The sequence below is a fragment of the Canis aureus genome, chromosome 17, assembly GCF_053574225.1.
Source record: "Canis aureus isolate CA01 chromosome 17, VMU_Caureus_v.1.0, whole genome shotgun sequence".
Classification (NCBI taxonomy): Eukaryota; Metazoa; Chordata; class Mammalia; order Carnivora; family Canidae; genus Canis; species Canis aureus.
Window position 1 is genome coordinate 59,314,545 of NC_135627.1, and position 23,807 is coordinate 59,338,351.

The 23,807-nt window shown below is 52.5% G+C and overlaps 1 protein-coding gene across 10 annotated transcripts; it reads right to left on the reverse strand.

The window, feature by feature from the left end:
• Positions 1 to 4,705: 4,705 nt before the first annotated feature.
• On the reverse strand, positions 4,706 to 23,665 carry LOC144288100 (nucleoside diphosphate kinase, mitochondrial-like). 10 transcript variants are annotated; one of them, XM_077855799.1, is made up of 8 exons: positions 21,007 to 23,665; positions 17,085 to 17,314; positions 16,090 to 16,250; positions 12,619 to 15,477; positions 11,079 to 11,191; positions 9,580 to 10,532; positions 7,357 to 8,509; positions 4,706 to 6,908 (listed from the first exon to the last, which is right to left on the reverse strand). In XM_077855799.1, the coding sequence occupies exons 7-8, from the start codon at positions 7,490 to 7,492 to the stop codon at positions 6,238 to 6,240; spliced, it is 807 nt and encodes a 268-aa protein (XP_077711925.1). In that variant the 5' UTR covers positions 7,493 to 8,509; positions 9,580 to 10,532; positions 11,079 to 11,191; positions 12,619 to 15,477; positions 16,090 to 16,250; positions 17,085 to 17,314; positions 21,007 to 23,665; the 3' UTR covers positions 4,706 to 6,237. The 10 variants fall into 10 exon arrangements, with proteins under 10 accessions (XP_077711925.1, XP_077711922.1, XP_077711926.1 ...); XM_077855796.1 differs by having other exon boundaries at positions 16,090 to 16,274; XM_077855800.1 differs by lacking the exons at positions 17,085 to 17,314; positions 21,007 to 23,665 and having other exon boundaries at positions 12,619 to 12,661; positions 12,768 to 15,477; positions 16,090 to 16,777.
• Between the last annotated feature and the right edge of the window lie 142 nt (positions 23,666 to 23,807).

Below are 23,807 nucleotides of genomic sequence, written 5' to 3' on the forward strand. Positions count from 1 at the left end.
CCCCCTTTCTCTCTCTCTCTCTCTCAAGGAAATGAATAAAATCTTTTAAAACAAATAAATAAATAATTTAAAAATCATGTGATAGCCTGTCCAGAGCTTTGCTCCAGAAGCTGCTCAATATAAACCCTGCTGTGCTTGTAAGATGCTCGTGGTGCTGAACCTCAGGGCACCTTGACTGCCTCCCTTCTCCTCCTTCAGCGTTGTTCTCTGTCCTCCCCCCACAGGGGAACATCTCTCCTTCCTCCTCATACCGGAGCCGGATCAGAGTGAAGGCAGACCTGCTCCCTGGCTCGCAGGCCCCAGACACCCCTTATCCTGGGCCGCTGTGTCCTCATCCCCTGCCCCTCATCCCAGTCCCCTTGGGGGGATCCCCACGGGCTCATCGGCTGCACAGGGCTGAGTCTGGGCTTGATCTGATCGCCCAGCACCACGTCGCAGACAGGCCTCCTCCAGGCGGCTCCTTAAGGCTTAACTGCAGTCAGGCTCCCGATCCTTCTAGGCTCATGTGCACAAAATCTCCCTTTGGCAAGGATCCTGCTGCTTGTTAACCGGAATCCCCTACCCTTAGTATCTAATCACAGTGTCTGATTGGGTTCCTTGACACCCCCACCTCCGCCAGGTGGGTCTGGCCATCTGGCCTGCCTTCAGCAAGAATCCTGTTAGGTGAGTCGATCCAGAACCCGCCCTCCCCCAACCCCTGACATTCCCTCTTAGCCATTTTCCGTCCTGCTGTTGGAAATCCACCCCATCCTGGCCGGAGTTGCCACTCGCCCGGGCTCCAGAGCCACTACAGCCACCAGCACAGGTACACACGAAGAACTAAGCAACCGCACTGTCAGCACCACCAGCACACAGCGGTGTACAGGACACACTCTGGCCTTCCCTCACTGCTTCCTCCTGTTAGGACACCCTGGCCTGACAAAAGCAACTGAAGGTTACAACAGGATGTTTGCTCTTCACAAAGCACTTTCCCCGTGAGGAGCAGACCCGGTAAAAGAGGACGGGATGACTAACTCCCAGCAAGATCCTGAGCAAATTATTTACTCTGAGCCTGCTTCTCTATTTGCAAAATAGGAGAGCCCTAAGGCACCCCTGGGTCCCTGGCGTGTTCATGAAACACCGCCTGGGAAAGCAGAAGGCACCTCCCGAGACGTGACCTGGTTACAAGAGCCAAATTGCCCCAAGTGCGGGCGCCAGTTAGAAAGCTACAGACTTGGGGGCTTCTGATTGACCCTCGTCATTTTTTAAAAATCATGTTTTCTGGGGAATCCCCGGGTGGCTCAGAGCTTTAGCGCCTGCCTTAGCCCCAGAGCGCGATCCTGGAGACCTGGGACCAAGTCCCGCATGGGGCTCCCTGCGTGGAGCCTGCCTCTCCCTCTGCCGGTGTCTCTGCCTCTCTCTGTCTCTCTCTTTCATGAATAAATAAATAAATAAAATCTTTAAAAAAAAATTGTGTTTTCCGGACATGCCCTCGTTTGCTGGGAAAAACGTGATGACACTGCTGAAAAAATTAAGCACTGAGTCCAAATGCCCAGAGTTCCGCCGCATTGACACAACTATGTAATTTTAATTTGTATTAATTTCTTAAAGATTTTACTTCTTTATCCATGAGAGACACAGAGAAAGAGAGAGATGCAGAGACACAGGCAGAGGGAGAAGCAGGCTCCCTGCAGGGAGCCCGGGGTCACACCCTGGGCCCAAGGCAGGTGTTCCACCGCTGAGCCCCCCAGGTGCCCCTACAACTATGGAATATTTACCGTTTACCTTCAACATAGTTACTTTTTTTTTTAAAGGATGTTTTAATCATACTTGGGCCGTTTCTGAAATCACGTAGGCTCCAAGCGAACCAGGGGCTCTCGGTGCGTCCTGAGCTGCTGGGGGGGGCGGGGAGGCTCGGCGGGGCAGGAGCCCAGGCGCTGGGGTCCCCCGGCGGCTGCGGGGAGCACTGCCCGCGGAGTCCACCCCTCACCCCCACCCCCCACCCTCCACCCGCACTCCCGGGCAGGGAAGCGGAAGCCGCGCAGCCGCAGGCCTCCCTCCCGCCGTCGCTCCGTCGCTCCCGGGCTCGCTCGGCCTGGGCCTCGGCCTCCGCGGGCTGCAGCACCTGCGCCCCGACCCGCAGGAGGAGCCCCGCCTCGGAGGTAGCGGCCCGCAGGGGGCGCGGCGCGGGGCTGGGGCTCCCCCTGGAGGACCCAGACTTTTGCAGGAGGCAAAGCTTTTGCAGTCCGGGCGGGATCAGAGGGCGGCTTCTGGCCCTTTCCACGGCCCCGGGCTCCATCTGACCATCCCACCGGAGCCGCCTTCTGCCTCTTGGCTTTAACTACCCAAGGACGGGGCGCGGGGGCTCCGCGGTGGAGCGCCCAGGGCGTGACCACCGGGTCCCGGGTTCGAGTTCCGCGTCGGGCTCCCTGCACGGCGCCTGCTCCTCCCTCGGCCTAGGTCTCATGAATAAATACATAAAATCTTAACAACAACAACAACAAAAAACCTCCCCAAGGAAGGTGACCCCGTTGGGCGTCCTCCAGGGGGCCCCACGGCCTCTGTGCCCCCTCCCGAGCTAGGTCAGCTCGCGGTCAGGCCTTGCCCTTTCAGGCCCTCCCTGCGCGCGCAGCCGAGGCCCCCCTTCTCTGAGTCCCCCCGCACCCCGTGCCCCAGGCTGACCCGCACACCTGCCTCCCCCCAGGCTCGGCGGCCGTCATGGGCCGGTGGCGTCCCGGGGCCCCAGGGCGGAGGCGCACGTGGTGATGATGGGCCTCGACCCGGCGGGCAAGACCACGCTCCTGTGCAAGCTGAAGGGCTACGGGCAGGTGGAGACGCTGCCCACCGTGGGCTTCAACGTGGAGCCGCTCGCCGCCCTGGGGCACGCGGGCCTGACGGTGTGGGACGTGGGAGGGCAGCGCCCACTGCGCGCCGCCTGGAGGGACCCCCTGTGGAGGGACCACCTGGAGGGACCCCCTGGAAGGACCACCTGAAGGGACCACCTGGAGGGACCCCCTGGAAGGACCACCTGGAGGGACCCCCTGGAGGGACCCCCTGGAAGGACCACCTGGAGGGACCCCCTGGAGGGACCACCTGGAGGGACCCCCTGGAAGGACCACCTGAAGGGACCACCTGGAGGGACCCCCTGGAAGGACCACCTGGAGGGACCCCCTGGAGGGACCACCTGGAGGGACCCCCTGGAGGGACCACCTGGAAGGACCACCTGAAGGGACCACCTGGAGGGACCCCCTGGAAGGACCACCTGGAGGGACCCCCTGGAAGGACCACCTGGAGGGACCCCCTGGAGGGACCACCTGGATGGCACCACGGTGCTCCTGTTCGTGCTGGCCGCGGCGGACGAGCCGTGTCTGCCCTGCCCGAGGCGCTGGCCGAGCTGTGGGCCTGCAGCGGCTCACCCGGGCTGGGCTGCCCGAGGCCCTGCACGGCCTGAGGAGGCTCCTGGGTGCCCGCAGCCCCGCCTGCACCTGAGGGCGCCCCCCGGCCCTGCCCCCTGACGGCAGCACCCGACCTGAGCCTCCTCCAACACCCAGGCCTGCTGGGCCTGGCCGCGCTGCGGGTCCTCTCCTTGCAGCTCACTGTCCCCTTGATGTTGAAAGTCAGCTATTCCATCAATAATAATAGTCTGGGGAAGAAAACACAAATGCCTCCCCACACGCTCACTGCATTGAACAGCTCCTTACCGGGGTGAACCAACTGGAACAATAGAACAATGAATGGTTGGTTGCATTGCAATTGAGACCTAAATTCACAAGGGGGAAGGGGTTTCAGAATCAGGTAAAGAGTACCACCTGGTCAGGGTCGTCATCCTTTTTTTTTTTTTTTTAAGGTTTTATTTATTTATTCATGAGGCAGAGAGAGAGAGGCAGACACAGGCAGAGGGAGAAGCAGGCTCCATGCAGGGAGCCTTATGTGGGACTTGATCCTGGGACTCCAGGGGGTCATGCCCTGAGCTGAAGGCAGGTGCTAAACCCTTGAGCCACACAGGAATCCTAGGGTGGTCTTAAGGAGTGATTCCCACCCACCCACCCCACCTCCGAGTGGGTGCCACGGTCATTCTGAGTGGGAGCGGCAGGGCCAGCAGAATTGAGTGGGAGACTCTTGAAACTGTGGGTTTAGGGATCCCTGGGTGGCGCAGCGGTTTGGCGCCTGCCTTTGGCCCAGAGCGCGATCCTGGAGATCCGGGATCGAATCCCACGTCGGGCTCCCGGTGCATGGAGCCTGCTTCTCCCTCTGCTTGTGTCTCTGCCCCTCTCTCTCTCTCTCTCTGTGTGTGTGACTATCATAAATAAAAAAAAAAAAAGAAACTGTGGGTTTAGAAGTTTGCTGGGGTGTTTTGGATCCAGGCAAGAGGCTGGGGCTCGAGGCCTTCCAAAGTGTATCCTTTTCTCCATCCCTGATGAGCTCTCTTCCACCTTTTGTCATCCTGTATCAGTCTTTTTCTTTTTTTAAGATTTTATTTATTTATTCATCAGAGACACAGAGAGAGGCAGAGACACAGGCAGAGGGAGAAGCAGGCTCCATGTAGGAGCCCAATGCAGGACTCGATCCCAGGACCCCAGGATCACACCCTGGGCTGAAGGCGGTGCTAAACTGCCCCCCAGGCTGCCCGGTCTTTTTCTAGAACGTTTCATTTTTGTCTTTTTTTTTTTTTCCCTTTGTCTTTTCTCCATGCAGCATATGCCTTTACTTAAAGATCAGATTCATCAAAGGTTTCATTCATTTATTCATCCTTTTAATCCACAAATATGTAGAGCATTGAATCTGGACAAAAGTTATGAGCCAGGCCCCTGAGATGGACGTATGAATTTTGAAGATACATAGAACAGAAATGCTTCTTTCTCATTATTAACAGTAAAAAAGAAAGTTGAAGATGGATAGCATCCTCCAGGGGTTTTCAGGTGATCTTTGCCTAGGAGCCATGAAGCTCCTGAAATCATTTGCAAAATTATTTGCAAAATGTGATGCTTCGAACCTTTTTCTTTTCTTTTCTTTCTTTTTCTTTTTTTTTTTTTTAGGGAAGAAGATCCATAACTTTTATCAGATTTTCAAAGGCTTTTGTGAGCCCCCAAAGTTAAGCATCGCAGATCTGGTCTTATGTATCATCCCACGGAGGAACACTTTCCATAATCCAACTTCTTTTAACCGCCAGCAGCTCACAGTGGACAGCTGCTCTCATGTTGAGCAGCTCTCTACCCGTTGGCTATTCCCATCCTGTGCTAAAACTGTCCTCCTTATAGCTCCTGACGGGGGTCCTGCCCTCTCTGCAGTGACGCCATACAAGTGGGCCCTCAACACCCATCCAGTACCTGAGATCCACTAGGTCCCTCTACCCGGATTCTTCCCTTCCCTAACATCAGGTTAGGCATGCTAAGTTCTTTCCACCACTTGTCAGTAGGTGTGTTCCTGTGTCGGACATAGGAAACTACAAAGAGGCCAAGACAGTTTGGATGAGGCCTCGGGCCTCAGGGGGCTCTGGCTGGGGAAGCAGTAGGACAAAACTGCCACGAAAATGCCGATAGAGGCGCAATTCAGCAACGGTTTATTGAGCACGTACTGGGACCAAGTCTGTGCTAGGTGCTTTCCAGAGATTACCTCCAGCTGTCTCGCTTCTGCAAAGTAGGTGTCCTGCTCATCTCGCATAATCAGAAACTAGGTGGGGGCGGGGGGGGGGCGGTTGTGACTTGCTGGAGGCACAGAGCTGGTAAGCAACATTTCTGGAACTGGAAACCAGCTACGTCTAGTCTACATGATGCCTTTATTTTCCACAACATCATGTTTCTAGAAGGTTTTTTTTTTTTTTTTTTTTTTTTTTTTTTTTTTTTTTTTTTTTGCGTGAGCAGGTAAGCTTTATTTCTACTTTCAAACTCTTACGACTTTGCATGAAGTCCTCACCCCTAATCTGAGAGATGGCAGGATCTGTACCAAACGACCCACGCCCGCCACAACACAGTGGTGTCCCACCCCCCTTGGGGAAAGGGCGCTTACACTACATACTTTTGGAGACACCCCAAAGGTTGTCTGGCACTTTGGTATAGAAAGGATTTGGTCCAATTTCTTATTGGCTCAGGATAGTAAAAGGCACATAGAGTTGGTTGTTCAGCTCCTCGGGGTAGTGTGGAGCGGAAAGTAGACGGGGTCTGGGACAGAAGGGCAGACCGCCAGGGTGGGCTCGGGGTCTGCACGACAGAGGTAGTTGATCCTGGGCGGCCGCAGGGTGGCTGAGGGCAGCCCGAGTGCTCAGGCTGCGTAGATGCTGCTCTCGTGGTTTTTGTCTGCCCAGTCCACCAGCTCACTGCTCTGAAACCATAGCTGGATCTCCCTCCGGGCCCCCTCCACGGAGTCGCTGGCGTGAATGATGTTCCTGCTGATGTGGATGCTGAAGTCCCCCCTGATGGTGCCGGGGGTGGCCTCAGCTGAGTCGGTGTGTCCTATCATGGTCCTCGAGGAGCACACCACACTGGGGCCTTCCCAGACCATGGCCACCACGGGGCCGGAGGTCATGTAGCTGATGAGCGGTGGGTAGAAGGGCTTCCTCTGCAGGTCATGGTGGTGCTCAGCAAGGACTCTCTCTGGCGCCTGCAGCATCTTCATCCCCACCAGCTTGAAGCCCCTCCTCTCAAAGCGCTGGATCACGTCCCCCACAAGCCGCCGCTGCACCCCATCCGGCTTCACTGCAACCAGGGTCCGCTCTCGAGTCCAGGAGGACCCTCCCGAGTTGGGGTGCGCGAGCAGGCTCGGTCCGGGGGCCCACGGGCCACTCAGCAGCCCCGGCAGCGAGGCGCGCCCCAAGACGCCACCCATGACCCCGGCCCGCGGGCCGCTGGAGCCTGTTTCTAGAAGGTTTAAGCCAAGATTGACCTTCCAGCAGCTGATGTGATGAGGGAAGCAGTCCAGTCGGAGGGAGGAGGCTGCTTGGAAGTAAGAGGCGGAGCGAAGGAAGGACAAGTAGCCCAATGTGCCAGAGCAGGAGGCCGGGGTGCGGGGGGAAGGGGAGTGTGTCATAATAGGAAACAAAGCTGGAGAGAGCTTTAAGCCCAAGCTGGGGATGGTTTGGACTTCCGTAAGCAGGATTTGGCTTCGGGAAGCAAAACCACTGGACCTGCCACTTAGGAGGATACGTTTGTGGCCGGGCAGGGGGAATAAAAAGAAGAGGGACGGGTAGCTGGCCGTCGCCGCAATGGGTGAGAGGAGGGAAGAAAGGTGAGAAATTGAACGCCTTTCTTAAGGGGAAAAGCTGAGAGAAGACGAAGACGCTGCAAGATTTTGAGTGTATGCGACCGGGGGATGGAGTGGCCTGAGAAGGCGGGACCCGGAGGCACAGCTGGGCCGGGCCGCAGCTGGCGGTGGCGCCCTTACCAGCTGTGAAGGTGCCGATAGATGCCTCGGAGCCTGCACGAACCCGGGAGTCCCTGCCGGCTGCACCTGCCAGGCGCCTTTCCGCGGGGGATGGGTCGCTTCCTGGCTGAGCGCATCCTGGGCAGGACTTGGTCATCCTGGGTGCCCCGCGTGCCCCGGGCGGTCGCACCGAGTGCTTTCCTGAGGCTCCTGGAGGCCTCAACTGCTTTAGGCGAAGCGTTACGTTAGTTTCTGTGCTTGGGGCTCCTGGCCTTCAAGGTGGCACCGAGCTGGACTCTGCCCATTCACGCGTGGGCCCAGGGATGCGACACCCCCGTGTCCCCAGAGAGACCAGGCACTTCCTCCTGCTTCCCTGAGCGGTGGACAGGCCTCGCCAGTCGCCTTGGAAGGAAGGCGCAGCTCTGATGCGCTTGCTTTCCTCCTGAGCTCAGAGCAAGACCGTCCTGCGAGCAAGCTCAGGCCCTACCTGCTCCTCCCACGCTGCTGGTGGAGCCTTGGCCTGGGCCCTGGAGCCTGCCCGTGGCTCCTCTAACGCCTCTCTGGCGCCAGGCTCCCCGCTTACACCCAGCCGCTTTGGCTGTGGTTTCGCCCTTCGTTTCTGCCACTCGGGCCTATGCCTTCTTTTGTTCAGGGACAACACCTATTAAGATACAATTTTTTGGTCATCATTTGCCCATCATTTCTGTACCTCTGTGATGTGCAAGATTCCCCGGGGAAGCCAGCCCTGCCTGCCTGCAAGCAAAAGTGGCAGTAGGCCCGGGCTAGCCCTTAGAACTGGGAATTGCACCCCTTTGCCCCTGGCACCTGAGGTGGGGCAGCCAGTAGTCAGTAGGGTGGCGTCAGGCCTTGCTTCCCCACGTGAGGCAGGCCAGGGCCCTCCGGGGCCATGGAAGCAGGAGGTGGGGGCAGATGGAAGGGCTTCCCTCCTGCTCCTCGGCTCAGAGACACACGCATATATATTACAGAGCTACAGACAGGGAACTTTAGGAAAAAACAGATCATGCTTTCTGTTTCGTTTTTTGAATGGTGCCCTCCTTACCTGCGAGGTGCTTTGCCTGTTCCCATCCCCCACACCTTTCAGATCCAGCAAGGAGCAGGAAGGCGGCCAGCGGATGTGGCTAGAACTGCTGGACAGCAGGTGCCGGCTTCCTTCCTGCATGGAAATGACTGTTCTTTTCTTCTGCAAACATGGGATGGGGCACAGTGAGAACTGTCCTGGTTTGGAGGGCTGATTGCCCAGCGGAATGTGAGGTCCGCTTTCTCCCTTCCCGGCTCACAGATTTTAAAGGTTCTTCTCCCTCTCTGTCTTGGTCAAAAACCCTCTTTGGTGAAAGTGAACCGCAGGGTTTGGTTTTGACCTGGTTCTGCTGTGTCGTGGTTTTCAGTTGTCCACCGCTCCCCGGTGTGTCTACACCCGCGCCTCCTGCCTGCTGGGCTGGGGTGGCTGCGGCCCTCGGAGCAGACCAGGCGCCCGTGCCCCGCACGTGGGTGAGCCGGGACCTCGCCTCAAGGGTTCAGAACACACACCAACACCTCGTGTTCCGGCCCCAGCCTCGAGGTGGGTGGGTGGTGGTGGTGAGGTCCCCTCACAGAAGGCTTGCACTTTCTCCAGAACCAAGATGGTGCAACTCAAGTGAGGGGTGAATAGGAGGACAGCCCCCCCACCCCCCCCCCCCGCCCAGGAGCCCCCCACCCGGCCTTCAGCTGTTCCATCCGTGTCTTTCTGCAGCGCCTGGGGTAAGACGGGAGAGACCGAGTGCAGGAACAGGAGGCGGGGTGGGGAGGCCACCTTTGCTGCCGCCTCTCGCCTCTCGGGGAGGACAAATACAAATTCAAACTAGGAGGCTTCATTGTCCCTCTTTCCAGGAGGAGACTTCTCCCTCCAGCTCCCTTCTTAGAGCATTAGCTTTAGACGACTTGTAGGTTCTTGCCTCTGTCTCTTTGAAATGTGTATAAATCCTTCTAAAAGCTAAACAAAGCCGTTGCCAGCCTTAGGACTCTGGAATGCCTTTCTCAAGGACCGGGGCCAATCCCCCTGGAAGTGCCATCCCGGGGGTGGGGGTGGGGGGTTAGGGCCTGCCTCCGGTCTCTGTGGGAGGGCAGGAGCCTAACTGGGCAAGTGCCTCACTCCACCTTGCAAAACTACCCCCTGTCGTAAAAATAGAAGTTTTTGTTTCTCTTTAGCTTAAAGCCAATTAGCTAACAGACGGCGACCCCAATTACCAGGTGCATCTAGGATGACCTCGTATGACAGATGGTGCCCCGAGGCCTGGTGGCAGCGCAGGGCTGGCTGGAGCAGAGCCCCGCACGCCCTCCTCCTTGCGCTCCGCAGCCTGAGGACCGAGCCACATCGGTCGGCTGAATGCTTGTCCGATAAGAAGCCCGACCTCCTCCTCCACGACCCTTGGGGAGAGGCTTCTGGGTTGGCCCGAGACTCGTTCTTATCGGAGCGGCCCAACAGCAGCCTCGGTTGGTGTGGCTCTGAGTTCTGGTTGCACCTGTGACCTGATACAGGGCAATCAATGGGAGAGCACCTGGAAGGTGTCTGGAGGACCCTCAGCTGTGAATGAGGGACGGGAGTCCAGTGGGACCCACGACATTCTCCTTCACAAGACGCGGAAACCTGTGATCGCCTCCAGCTCCCCGCGAGCAGTGTTTCTGGGTGCGCGGGCTCCTGCAGCCCCTTTCCCTTGCGGCTCCTAAGAGCAGCAGCTCAGGAAAGAAAACCACACAATTTTAGAATGGGACAAAGGGAGTCTTTTATTTTTACCTCATTGCCTCGACTTCTACCCCTCGGACAACATTCACCCTCCGGAGGTTCGGCTATACAGCCACAGGGCTTAAGTGTTTAAGAACTTCCCATTAGAAACTGGCCTCAGATTTCAAGCTAAGACCTAATAATGAATCCTTCTCCCTCCCCCGGCCCCCTCCTCCGCACAGCAACTTGGAGCCTGGAAATATCCAGGTGGGGAGCTTTGCAGCCTACTCTAAGCGTGAAATCAGAGGCCTAAACAAATTAGTTCTCACGAGAGCAGTCCCAATTCTTCAAATAAAAGGAGGCATTATGATTATAAATTATTCTCCAGATTATGAACATGCTACTGCATCCCTTTGCCATTTTTATTTACCGTTTTGAAGTCCACAGAATTTCATACCGGGTGAAATGTTGGTTTATCCTGCAGGGAAAATGTAAAAGGGTATGAGAATGTGTACAAAGATTTTGGGGGTCATGAAAATGTTTCCATGAGAGAATCACTACCGAGATGGAGATGCAACCCCACCCTTTGCTCAAATTGATGCTAAATGTAGTTAAGGGCTCTGGTTTGGAGCCTGGCCTTAAAGTCGGTCAGAACTCACTAGAACACCAGCTCTGTGTCTCACCAACTGGGCAACCCAGGCAAATTATTTAGCCCGACTAAGCTCCCGCTGCCTCACCTGCAGAAAGGGACGGGTAATAGGAAGTTCTTGTGAGAGTGCAGCCAGGCAATGCATCCGGCCGGCCAGTGCGTATCTCTTGAGCACCTACTACGTGTGCAGAACACTGAGCCTCGGACACGCGCTACGGGATGAAGGAGACACATGGTCCCTGCCCTCCAACTCACAGGCTAGCTTTCCACGTGGGACGACTATTAAGTCAGGCCCCAGCGCGTTAAAGATGCACAGAGTTCTGGGCACCTGGGAGGCTCAGCGGTTGGGCATCTGCCTTTGGCTCAGGGCATTACCTTGGGGTCCTGGGATCAAGTCCTGCATCAGGTTCCCTGCAGGGAGCCTGCTTTTCCCTCTGCTTGTGTCTCAGCCTCTCTCTGTGTGTCTCTCATGAATAAATAAATAAAATCTAAAAAAAAGAAAAAGAAAAGAAAGAAGGAAAAGAAAGAAACAGAGTTCTGGAGGCCCAGGCTTCTCTTGCACATCCCTTCTTCCCCCCCTAGAATGTTCCAGGCCCAGACTGGAAGTAAAGGAGGTAAAGGGGGTGTCATCGCTGGGGTAAAGGGTAGAGGGGGTAGGAGTGAGGTCACAGCAGAGCTCTTATGAATTCGGAAACTCTGGACACTTAGCCTCCATCTACCTTCCTACCATGCCTCCTGACCTCTCTTAGTGCTTCTCTGCCCCTTCCTGGCCCAGAGCACTTTCAAGAGAAGTACTGTAAGCCTAGACTTAGTATCTCCTCCATGCACTCGATCTTTTCATCATCTGAGCAGGGCTGACACGCAAGGTTCCTCTAGTCTCAGGTGTGCAACGTAGTGATTGGACAGGTTTATACATTACGCCTTCTTCACCACGTTTAAACGCCCCCTCCTCTTGCAAAAAGCTAGTAGGTTGGAGGGATAGGAATGAGTTCAGAAGACTGGACATTGAAGCTCACACTCAATTCCACTCCTCTTTGAAATTCCACATTTATAGGTTCCTTCCTTGGATTTCAGTTTTTAAAAGAAAATATCCCCAGAAGAAGCAAGGGTCATTAGTTATTTGCACTTTAATGCAAATGAATTCTTAAGACCCTCTTGGGTTTCCTTAGGAAGGCGAAACTCAAGGTTGAGAACAGCTGAAAAAAGTAAGGTGTGCTGCCTGAAAGGAAAGAGCTGGAACTCCACAGCTTTGCTCAGGGCCGTCGGAGTGCGGACCGCGCACCTCTCATTGTCCACACAGCGAGGACCTAGTGTGTGTAGGAAGAAGGCCCAGGAGGGAAGGTGGCCCACCAGTTGACGAGCCTCCCCGCAAACGCAGGGCTCGCACAAGCTTCAGGCAGCTTGGTGGTATCTTCCTCTTTTTTTTTCCAACTATATTTTTTATTAGGGAAAAAGTAAACATAGAAACACTATAGTGTAATGCACACCCATGTGCTCCCTTTGAAGTCGGTACAATCAGCATCTTAACATATTAGCTTTATCTTTACACGTATGTGTGTCCGTGTATTGTTTCTCCGAACCATTTGAAAATGAGCTGTGGACATTGTGATAGTTCTGCCCTACATGTCTCAGGGGAAGGTCATTATCGCACATAATAGAAATATATACATAATCCATGATGGCGCCTGAGGAAATTTAAAATAATCCCCTAATATAGTCTCATAGTCAATCCATATGGAAATTTCCCCCACTGTCCCTAGAATGCCATTGCATTTGGTTAGTAAGTCTCTTTCTCGTCTTCCCTAGACCAGTCCTTTTGTTAGCCCCCCATCCCCCTTTGAAGGGACCGGGTTATCTAACTCAAGGAGGGTTTCACAACTGAGTTGCCTGATGGCTCCCTTGTGGGATCATTTACCTTGTCCCTGTATCTCGTAAAGCTTGTCGACTGGAAGTTAGATCTAAAGGCACGGATAGATTCAGATCAGATGTTTTTGGCAAGTCGCAGGGGTGAAGTTTTGTACTTCAATATTGCATCACGTCAGGAGATAACATCTGCTGTCTCACCAGCGGTGAAGTGAGGTCTGGCAAAGGCAGTGTAGATCTCCCCACCGTAAAGATCCACTTTTCCCTTCCCAGGGACCACGGAGAACGCTGGGCGCGGAGTGACTATCCTGTGCAGGTGCATCACTCACATGTAGACAGACAGTGGAGAATGCCAGGACATCTGAGAAAGAGCCTCCCACAGGAAAGAGAGACAAAGACAGACAGACAAACAAAAAAGTAACTCAGAAAGAGATCAGTGCAAGAAACAAAAGAACACTTCCCCCAAACAATAAATAGCTTTAGAAATAAGAGAAGACGTCACACCCATAAGGCTAGATCACCATAAAAATAATATTTAGAAAACAAGAAAGAGCTCCTGGAAGTCTGTACTGCAAACTGAACACCCAAAGTTGGAACACGAGGTAGAAACAAAAACCTCTTGGGGCAACTGGGGGCTCAGCGGATGAGCGTCTGCCTTCGGCTCAGGTCATGACCCCAAGGCCCTGGGATCCAGCCCCCCATTGGGCTCCCTGCTCAGCGGGGAGTCTGCATCTCCCTCTCCCTCTGTCCCCACTTTTGTTGTCTCTCTGAAATAAAAAAATAAACTCTTAAAAAAATTCTGAGAGCAGTTTTAACAATGAAATTGGACTATAACCCTTAGGGGGCAGAAAAAAACCTATGAATCCATGCTGATGTAAATAAATAATGAGTAAATAAATGGAAGAGAAGGGACGGTTCTACCTTACAAAAGAATTACATCAACACATGTGAAAGACAGGAGGAAAATAGAAAATTACCATTAAGAACATCGCAGTAATAACTGTTGTAGGCAAGATTCGGCAATCCAGGCTAGAATTAGTGGGTGGAAGTTTGAGGATCAACAGGATATTTGCATAATCTTAAAGTACGTCCACTAGAGGCTCCTCAAAAAATTAAAAATAGGACTACCCCATGATCCAGTGATCACCCTACTGGATTTACTCAAAAAATACGAAAGTGCTAATTTGAAAGGATACATGCACCCCCGTGTTTACTGCAGCGTTATTCACAGTAGCTGAGACAGGCAGCGGTCCAAGCGTCCATCGCAGATGAAGGGACCAAGATGTGGTATCTACATGCAGTGGACTATCCCCTGGTCATACATATGAGGAAGTCTTGCCATTTGCAACAACATGGATGGATCTTGGGAGTAGAAAGCTGAGTGAAATAAGTCAGTCCGAGAAAGATAAATACCATATGATTTCACCCATGGGTGGAACTCAAGGAACAAAACAGACAAGCAAAAGAGAAAAAAAGAGAGAGAGGCAAACCAAGAAACAGACTCTTAACTACAGAGAACACACGGCTGGTGACCCGAGGGGAAGGGGGTTGGTGGGTGGGGAGGGGGTAAATTGGGAATGGGGGTTAAGGAGGGCGCTTGTGATGAGCCCCAGGTGGTGTGTGCAAGTGTTGGGATCACTACACTGTGCACCCGAGACTAACATGACACTGTATGTTAACTATGCTGAAATTAAAATAAACATTTTTAAAGAGTGTGTCTACTGGTATCTTTACTAATTATGAGAAGAAAAATAGTTACAGTGGAGAAAACTGGCACAAACCATATAGCCAAGGGGTCAAGATTAACGCTGTCAGTAAGAAGCTGCATCACTTCCGTGGTATTCTTGCCAAAAAAAAATCTAGAACCGTGGCCTAATCATGAGAAACCAAAAAAAAAAAAAAAAAAAAAAAATCTAAACCATGGGACATTCTACCAAGTACCTGACCACTATTCTTCAAAACTGTTAAGATCGGGGATCCCTGGGTGGCTCAGTAATTTAGCACCAACTTCAGCCCAGGGCGCATCCTGGAGTCCTGGGATCGAGTCCCGTGTCGGGCTCCCTGCGTGGAGCCTGCTTCTTCCTCTGCTTGTGTCTCTGCCTCTCTCTCTCTCTCTGTGTCTCTTGTGAATAAATAAATAAGTAATCTTCTTTTTTAAATAAGTAATCTTAAAAAAAAGCTGTTAAAAAAAAAAAAAAGCTGTTAAGATCATGAAAGACAAAGCAAGACTGAGGAATTGCTCCCCACTCGAAGAGACGAAGAAGACTCCAGAACCAGCTATAATGTGGGATCCTGGAATGGACCCTGGAAACATAAAATGACATTATTGGGGAACACTGATGAACTCCAAAGTCTGCAATTCAGTTAATACCAGTGTATGAAAATTATCGCCTTCGTTTTGATCATTGTGCCACGGCTATGTTAGGTGTTGGCATCCAGGGCAGCCCGGTGAAGGCATTAGGTGGAGCACTAATGTGTCTGCGACCTTTCCAGAGTCTACGATTATTTGAAAACAAAAAGTAAGATGAAAACGTTCTGAAGGAAAATCATTGCCAACCCAGAACGTCAGACCTGATCAGTCAATTGTGCAGATAGAATAATGACATTTCCAGAGAAGCAAAGAAAGACGCTTGTCCCTGCAGCATGGGATTCAACACCCGACGAGGAGCAAAGGAGTTTCCAGAACAAGAGCTACGCAGGGGCTGCCAGCACCACCTGTCAGCTGGGAGCCAGAGAAGGAATGGATCCCATAAGGACGTCTCACTTCATGTCTTTTGTCATAAATCAAAAAGAGGGAAAGGTTTACCTTATCGGCCTGATTCTATCAGGGAAGCTTTCAGTTTTGAGAGTTTAGGTTGTCTTATTGGTAAGTACACAGAAAATGAAGCAAACAAACAGCAATAATCAGCTCCTGGAGAAACAAAGGGTCACACTGAAAACACATGTAATCATAGTTTACTATCATACCCCAGCTGTCAACGGTTTTATTTTCATATTCATAACAGTACATACACTAAATACTCGTTGAACCAAAATGTCTACGTTGGGAATATGGGGAAGGGGATTATATGCACGTGTGGGGGTGAGAACTGGTGTGGGGAAAGCCAGACGGCTCAAGTCTCGCCTTCCAAGGTCAGAGGAGACTAGGTTGTGTGTGATGATGAAAAAAAAAATCAAGAAACAGCAACAGACACATGGGAGGGGAAAGTAGGGAAAACTAGCCAGTTTTCCGGGGGAGAAGGTATTAGGGGTTGGGAGCAGTGGGGCAAGAGGCTGTTGTTTTTCATTATAAGCCTCTACTTTTATTTCCCTTCTGAAACTACATGTCTGTATTCTTTTTATTAAAATAAATAAGTAAATAAAAACTACATTTAAAATAATAAATAAATAAGTGGAGAGCAACCGAAACGTCCTGGGTAACTGTGCTCCCCTGGCTGTTGATGTAGGCACCTAAAGCTGCCCATTGGAGGCTCTGGCCTTGCCCGTGTGGCACCCCTGACTCTTGGGTAAGGCTGATGCTCACCTGGGTGCCGTCCTTGGCACCTGTGTGTCAGAAAGGCTCTCCAGCCTCAGCCGTGGAAGAGTTGTTTGGAGGCCACGCTGCCTTTCTGTGCCCACTGCCTCCACGGGCCTCGGGATCACTCGGGCGGTGTGTCCCTCTGTGGCTCATGGAGCCTGTGAGATCTTCAGGAAATTCCCCGAGAGAAGCTGCTATGAAAACAACCACTGAGGAACAAGTCTTTTTTTCCCCTCCTTTCCCCCGCATCTGACTTCCCCGGGCCTGCTGGGTCCCCAGGCCATCTTCACAGCCAGATGCCTCTGTGACAACTGGCTCCATGGCTCCCTGGAGCCCTGACCTGTGTCCCCAGCTCTTCACTCCCTTCTCTGCCCATTACCGGGGCATGGCCTCCTCGCAGATGACCTTGAGCTTGGTTGAGTGACCTGTGGTCAAGGGGATGGCAGCAGATGTGACATGAGTGGGGGCTAGAACTGTGCTTTCACACCCGGGCTCAGTCTCTTCCACCTCGGCTGGAGCCATTGGAGGAACAAGCTTTGGGCAGCGTGCTGTCCTCGGAGGGTGAGAGACATGAGGAGGACAGCCACCACCGCCATGGCCGTCCAGGGTCCCCAAGTAAGGGCGGCCCCCTGGAGCCCTGGCGGCCTGTGCAGAACCGACCGGCTGAGCCTGTTCCCATCGGCTCCAGCCCAGACGACAAGTGGAGCTCCGCAGGCAAACGCTTCCTGCTGCATGGAACCCAGGAGATGTTTGCCTCGAACCTGACACTGGATGACGAACACGGGCCCCCAACACTAGGGACGATCGTTCTGGGTTTATATCAAGATCTCCCAGGTTTATGAGGCCCAGGATGGCATTCTGAGGAGGCGACTGGGAAGCAGCCACGGTCGCCCTCCCCTGCGTGCCCCGGATGTGACTGCACTTATGTTGAACCCTCTTGGACACAAAGCAAGAAAGCATATGCTCAAGTAAGGCAGGGTATCCCCTGCCACCCGCCGCACCTTCCTGAGGTTCCAATGTCCTTTCCTCAGCACATATACGATTAAAGACCCAAGCTGGCTTCCTGTTGTGAGGCATGTGAAATTGCATGTTTGATCTCGTACGGCCCTTTGTTCTCCAGTTGCACGTGCTCTCAGGGTGTTCCCGGCCCCTGGGCTCCTTCCCCATCTTGGCGACGTGTGGTGGATCTCACGTGAACATGCTGATGAGAGGAGTGTGCTGGGAGCAGGTCCTAGTAAGAGGGGGAGAGTGGGCAATGGTTCCAGAGGCCAGAGAGCCCGGAATGAGTTCACCCGGGAGGGACAGTGAAGATGTGGACCCAAAGGGGACTCCTCTGGCCACTCCTGTCACCCTAGGATGGCTCAGGGGCTGGGCAAACAAGCGTGTGGTGGAAAACAGGGCTGAGTAGGATTAAGGCTGAGCAGATGGGCCGCATGGGGCTGGCTCGGGACCCGGTGAGCCCAGGTTCCCTTCTAGGAGGGGCTGGTGTCCTAAGAGACGCCATCTGGGGTGGAATGCGGCCCTGAGTTGAGGCAGCTGATGGCGCTCAGAAGGCGACACATGGTTTGGGCTGACGCTTCCCAAAGTAGGTTCCGTAAAGCTCTAGTCTGAGGGGTGGGACATGCGGTGGACCTGAAAGGGGGCTTCCTGGGCCAACCATTGGGAAATGCTGGGCTCGGTGACCATAAACAGGGTTTTCCACCAGGGGAAATCTCAGAGCCCTGACTCCAATGGTGGGAATAGCCAACCCAAGAGACGGATCCCAGCCGTGGAAGGCAAAGCATGACGTGGAACCGAGAAGCTGTGGCCAGCACCCTGGGGCAGGAGCCTGGCGCCTTACAGGCGGGCATCGTCACCAGCACCGCCGAGGCTCCTACCCTGGCGAGGTCTGCTTAGGCCTTCGGGATCACAGGCAAATGAGCTGGGGCTTGAGGAAGATCCTGTCCACATCCCCCTGCCCCTCGGGAAACTGGAGCGCTAACCCACAGGGAACAAAAGGAGGGAGCGGCCCAGGTACAAGCTACGTGGGCAGGAGGCCGGGCCCATGGGACCCAGATCACGGTGCATTGACAGTCCCTTGAGAAACCCGGATCACAGCAATACATTAAGAAGATTATTCACCATGACCAAGTGGGATTTATCCCTGGGATGCAAGGCTGGTTCAACACTCGTAAAGCAATCAATGTGATTGATCAGATCAGCAAGAGAAAAAACAAGAGCCATAGGATCCTCTCAATAGATGCAGAGAAAGCATTTGACAAAATACAGCAGCCATTCCTGATCAAAACTCTTCAGAGTGTATGGATAGAGGGAACACTCCTCAACATCTTAAAAGCCATCTATGAAAAGCCCACAGCAAATATCATTCTCAATGGGGAAGCACTGGGAGCCTTTCCCCTAAGATCAGGAACAAGACAGGGATGTCCACTCTCACCACTGCTATTCAACATAGTACATAGAAAACCCAAAAGACTCCACTCCAAGATTGCTAGAACTCATACAGCAATTTGGCAGTGTGGCAGGATACACAATCAATGTGCAGAAGTCAGTGGCATTTCTATACACTAACAATGAGACTGAAGAAAGAGAAATTAAGGCGTCAATCCCATTTATAATTGCACCCAAAAGCATAAGATACCTAGGAATAAACCTAACCAGAAAGGTAAAGGATCTATACCCTAAAAACTATAGAACACTTCTGAAAGAAATTGAGGAAGACACAAAGAGATGGAAAAATATTCCATGCTCATGGATTGGCAGAATTAATATTGTGAAAATGTCAATGTTACCCAGGACAATATACACGTTTAATGCAATCCCTATCAAAATACCATGGACTTTCTTCAGAGAGTTAGAACAAATTATCTTAAGATTTGTGTGGAATCAGAAAAGACCCTGAATAGCCAGGGGAATATTAAAAAAGAAAACCATATCTGGGGGCATCCCAATGCCATATTTCAGGTTGTACTACAAAGCTGTGGTCATCAAGACAGTGTGGCACAAAAACAGACACATAGATCAGTGGAACAGAATAGAGAATCCAGAAGTGGACCCTGAACTTTATGGTCAACTAATATTCGATAAAGGAGGAAAGACTATCCACTGGAAGAAAGACAGTCTCTTCAATTAATGGTGCTGGGAAAATTGGACATCCACATGCAGAAGAATGAAACTAGACCACTCTCTTTCACCAGACACAAAGATAAACTCAAAATGGATGAAAGATCTAAATGTGAGACAAGATTCCATCAAAATCCTAGAGGAGAACACAGGCAACACCCTTTTTGAACTCGGCCACAGCAACTTTTTGCAAGATACATCCACGAAGGCAAAAGAAACAAAAGCAAAAATGAACTATTGGGACTTCATCAAGATAAGAAGCTTTTGCACAGCAAAGGATACAGTCAACAAAACTCAAAGACAACCTACAGAATGGGAGAAGATATTTGCAAATGACGTATCAGATAAAGGGCTAGTTTCCAAGATCTATAAAGAACTTCTTAAACTCAACACCAAAGAAACAAACAATCCAATCATGAAATGGGCAAAAGACATGAAGAGAAATCTCACAGAGGAAGACATAGACCTGGCCAACATGCACATGAGAAAATGCTCCGCATCACTTGCCATCAGGGAAATACAAATCAAAACCACAATGAGATCCCACCTCACACCAGGGAGAATGGGGAAAACTAACAAGGCAGGAAACCACACATGTTGGAGAGGATGTGGAGAAAGGGGAACCCTCTTACACTGTTGGTGGGAATGTGACCTGGTGCAGCCACTCTGGAAAACTGTGTGGAGGTTCCTCAGAGAGTCAAAAATAGACCTGCCCTACGACCCAGTAATTGCACTGCTGCGGATTTACCCCAAAGATACAGATGCAATGAAACGCCGGGACACCTGCACCCCGATGTTTCTAGCAGCAATGTCCACAATAGCCAAGCTGTGGAAGGAGCCTCGGTGTCCATCGAAAGATGAATGGATAAAGATGTGGTCTATGTATACAGTGGGATATTCCTCAGCCATTTGAAACGACAAATACCCACCATGTGCTTCGACATGGAGGGACCTGGAGGGTGTGACACTGAGTGAAGTGAGTCAATTGGAGAAGGACAAACATTATATGTTCTCATTCATTTGGGTAATATAAATAATAGTGAAAGGGAATAGAGGGGAAAGGAGAAAAAATGAGTGGGAAATATCAGAAAGGGAGACAGAACACAGACAGACTCCTAACTCTGGGAAACGAACTAGGGGTGCTGGAAGGGGAGGAGGGCGGGGGTGGGGGTGACTGGGTGACGGGCACTGAGGGGGGCACTTGATGGGATGAGCACTGGGTGTTATGCTATATGCTGGCAAATTGAACTCCAATAGAAAATAAATAAAAAAAAAAGAAACCCAGATCAGACCTACGGTAGCCGCTGTCACAGCTGGGGACCCCGAGGCTGGCACTGGGCTCGTCAGCCCCGGGGAGGACGAGCCCAGCGGAGCCCTAGCAGCCGGGGACCTCGGTTCCCGCGGGGCTGACACCCTGCCCTCCGGTGCTGCTGAAAAGCTCCTCTGTCCCGAGGCACCAGGGGAACGTGCCTCGGAGGGGAAAGAGGAGGGGGCAAGAGCGAGGAATCACATTCACGCCGCCGTCGGCACCGGGTGACTGGGCCGCAGGCTCTCTAGCCTTCCCCTGCCCTCCCGCACTCGTGGCCGGGTTTGGGCCACCCCGCTCCAGGCCTCAGCACCCTGCTGTGTTTGTTCTTATTGTTTTTAAGCCTTTTATTTCTTTAATTCCCGAGACCCAGAGAGAGGGCAGAGACCCAGGCAGGGGGAGAAGCCGGCTCCCTGCAAGGAGTCCCCGGGGTCACACCGTGCGCTGCAGGCCCTGAGCCGCCCGGCGCCCTCTGTTAGGTTTTCTAATCGACTTACAAGAATTCTCCAACCATGTAGGGCGAGTCTCTTAGTGGAGCACATTCTGCAACTGTCTTCCTCCTGTGGCTTCCTTTCTCACTCTGCGCATGGTGGCTTTTGGTGGACTTTAGTGCAAACTTACGGCGGCTTTCTGTATCCTTTTTGAGAAACCAGTCTTCTGGTATTCTTTTTCTTCTTGAAGTGTTTATTGTTCACTCTTCATAGTTACATCAAGCATCCGCCCGGAACTGACACTGCACGGTGTGAGGTAAGGCTCAGGATTTATGTTGGCCCATGCGGACGTGCAGCGGAGCAGGTGCCATTTACTGAAAACCACCCTCCCCCCATTGCGCGGCAGTGGCACTTTGGGCACGAATCCAGTGTCCATATATGGAAAGCTGTGTTTCTGGACTCTCCAGTCTGTTCCATATGCTACTTAACTATTTCCGTGCCTGTGATACATCGCCTTAATTGCCACAGCTTCATATTAAGACAATGTCTGGTAGTGTAAATCCTCTAATTCTGTTCTTTCTTTCCCCCCTAAGATTTATTTATTTGAGAGATAGAGAGGAAAAGGAGCATGAGCGAGAGGAGGGGCAGACAGAGAAGGAGAGAGAGCGCATCCCAAGCAGGCTCACTGCAGAGTCCAGAGTCCGACTCAGGGCTCAGTCCCAGGACCCTGAGGTCATGACCTGAGCCAAAATCACGAGTCGGAAGCTTAATCAACGTAGCTATCCAGGCACCCCCAGCTCTGTTCTCCTACAAGCTTGTCTTAGCTTTCCAAGCCCTTTGCGTTTCGTTCCCCTAAAACATCTTAGAGTCAACTGGTTCATTATCATTTTTTTTTAAGTCTCCTGGGATTTTTGACTCAGGGATTACCCTGAATCTATATACATCAAATTGGAGAGAATTGACTTCTTTACAATCTTGAATCTTCTAAAATATGAACATGGCCTCTCTTTCCACTTATTTAGATCTCATATAACGTCCCTCAATAATATTTTATAGTTTACTTCCTTATCTATCTTTCATTTTTTCCCCTGAGCGTTAGAATGTTTCTATGCGGTGGTAAATGGTTATTTCAGGTTTTAAACATTTATCAACAACTGGTTTGCTTTTAATTTCATGGATGCTATGTTGTGCGGCTCAGTGCTCCCCTGAGTGACGTTCCATGAAATGCCATCTCACTTGTTAAAGCGGCCTGGTCAGTATGTTCAGAAAAAGTTGGGTTAACCAAGTAATCAAGTTTCTTTATTGCACGACCGCCAAAGCCTTTAATGTGATAATCTAAGAGCCTCCGAACTCATCTGGCTACACTTACTCCATATTCAACAAATACTGTCAAGATGCAGTGCGGGAAACAGGAGTCGTCCAGGGCTTCTGAGGAGTCCGCACAGGAAGGTAGGCGCTTGCAAAACTCCCCGGGAGACTGCAAGAGCAGGTACTTGGCTAAGCTTCTAGGAACGACTCTCGGATGCTCACGGAGGGAGCCCCCCCAAGGGAGGCAGTACTGAAGAGGTCACCCCGGGAGCCCCTCAGCCCACAAGCACTACTTTGTGCTTATGCCGCAGCTGCAACTGCCTCTCAGAACCTAGGAGGTGGAACACAGACGCCAAAGCTCCTCACGTGTCACCAAAAAAAAACAACAACAACAACAACAACAACAACAGAAAAAAAAAAAGGAGGAATACTTGAAATGATTCCCAGGCGTTTATCCTCTAGACCCCTCAGAGGTCCTGAAAGGGGAAACCAGGTTCGCATCCAGGACCACAGGCGCGGCCAGGGCCTCCCCTCCGCAGGGCAGGACGAGGCAGGGAGGAGACAGTGTGGACTCCCCGAGTGCCTGGGCTCTGGGCCGCCCTTACCCGGGTGTAAGGTCCAGCTGTGAGCCTCGAGTGTCGCGGGCCGTGAGCCTGTGTAACTGCTGCTCTCGCCGGGACGGACCTGCTACGATGTCGTGAAACACCGTGTGCTCACAGAAGTCATGCAAGACTGCGTGCTCACGGATGTCATGCAACACCGCATGGTCACCGAAGTCGTGCAACACCACGTGCTCACCAAAGTCGTGCAACACCACGTGCTCACCAAAGTCGTGCAACACTGTGTGCTCAAGGATGTCATGCAACACTGCGTGGTCACTGAAGTCGTGCAACACCCCACACTCATGGATGTCGTGCAACACCGCATGGTCACCTAAGTCGTGCAACACCACGTACTCACGGATGTCGTCCAACACCGGATGCTCGCCATCCCTCCTGCACTGCAGGGAAGCGCCAGGGGCGTGCCTGGCAGCTGCCACTTCCCCACCACATTGTCATGTTACTCTTTTTTTTTTTTTAAGATTATTTTTATTCATGAGAGACACACAGAGAGAGGCAGAGACACATGCAGAGGGAGAAGCAGGCTCCGTGCAGGGAGCCCGACATGGGACTCGATCCCGGGACTCCAGGATCACGCCCCGAGCCAAAGGCAGGCGCTTTAACCGCTGAGCCACCCAGGCATCCCGTTACCTTACTCTGTCACTCTTACTCCCCCGGTGTTCCTAGCTCCCCATTTACGTCTTGCCACCACAGTGCGCGCATTCCTCAGTGTCCCGCTCTGGACCGGGGCAGACGGAAGCCCGCCACCCGCGGGGCGCCGGCCATCCCGGGTTCGACGACCGTCATGTCCGTCGGCTTCACAAATTTGACCAAGTACAGAAATAAACTAGAAGCGTCCATTTCATCTCCGGCTTCACTCTGGCAACCGAAAGACCCGTGAGAGGGTTCACAGTTGAGACGAGAGTATGTTCTTGAATAAGAAATTAGCAGGCTCTACGG

What these genes read in the sequence shown, in the direction of transcription:
- LOC144288100 (XM_077855799.1), bottom strand. Translation starts at nt 7,492, where the DNA reads ATGACCAAGTCCTGCCCAGGATGCGCTCAGCCAGGAAGCGACCCATCC. An exon ending in TATCGGCACCTTCACAGCTG is followed by an intron (nt 6,909 to 7,356) that starts GTAAGGGCGCCA and finishes ACTTCCAAGCAG; the next exon opens with CCTCCTCCCTCCGACTGGAC.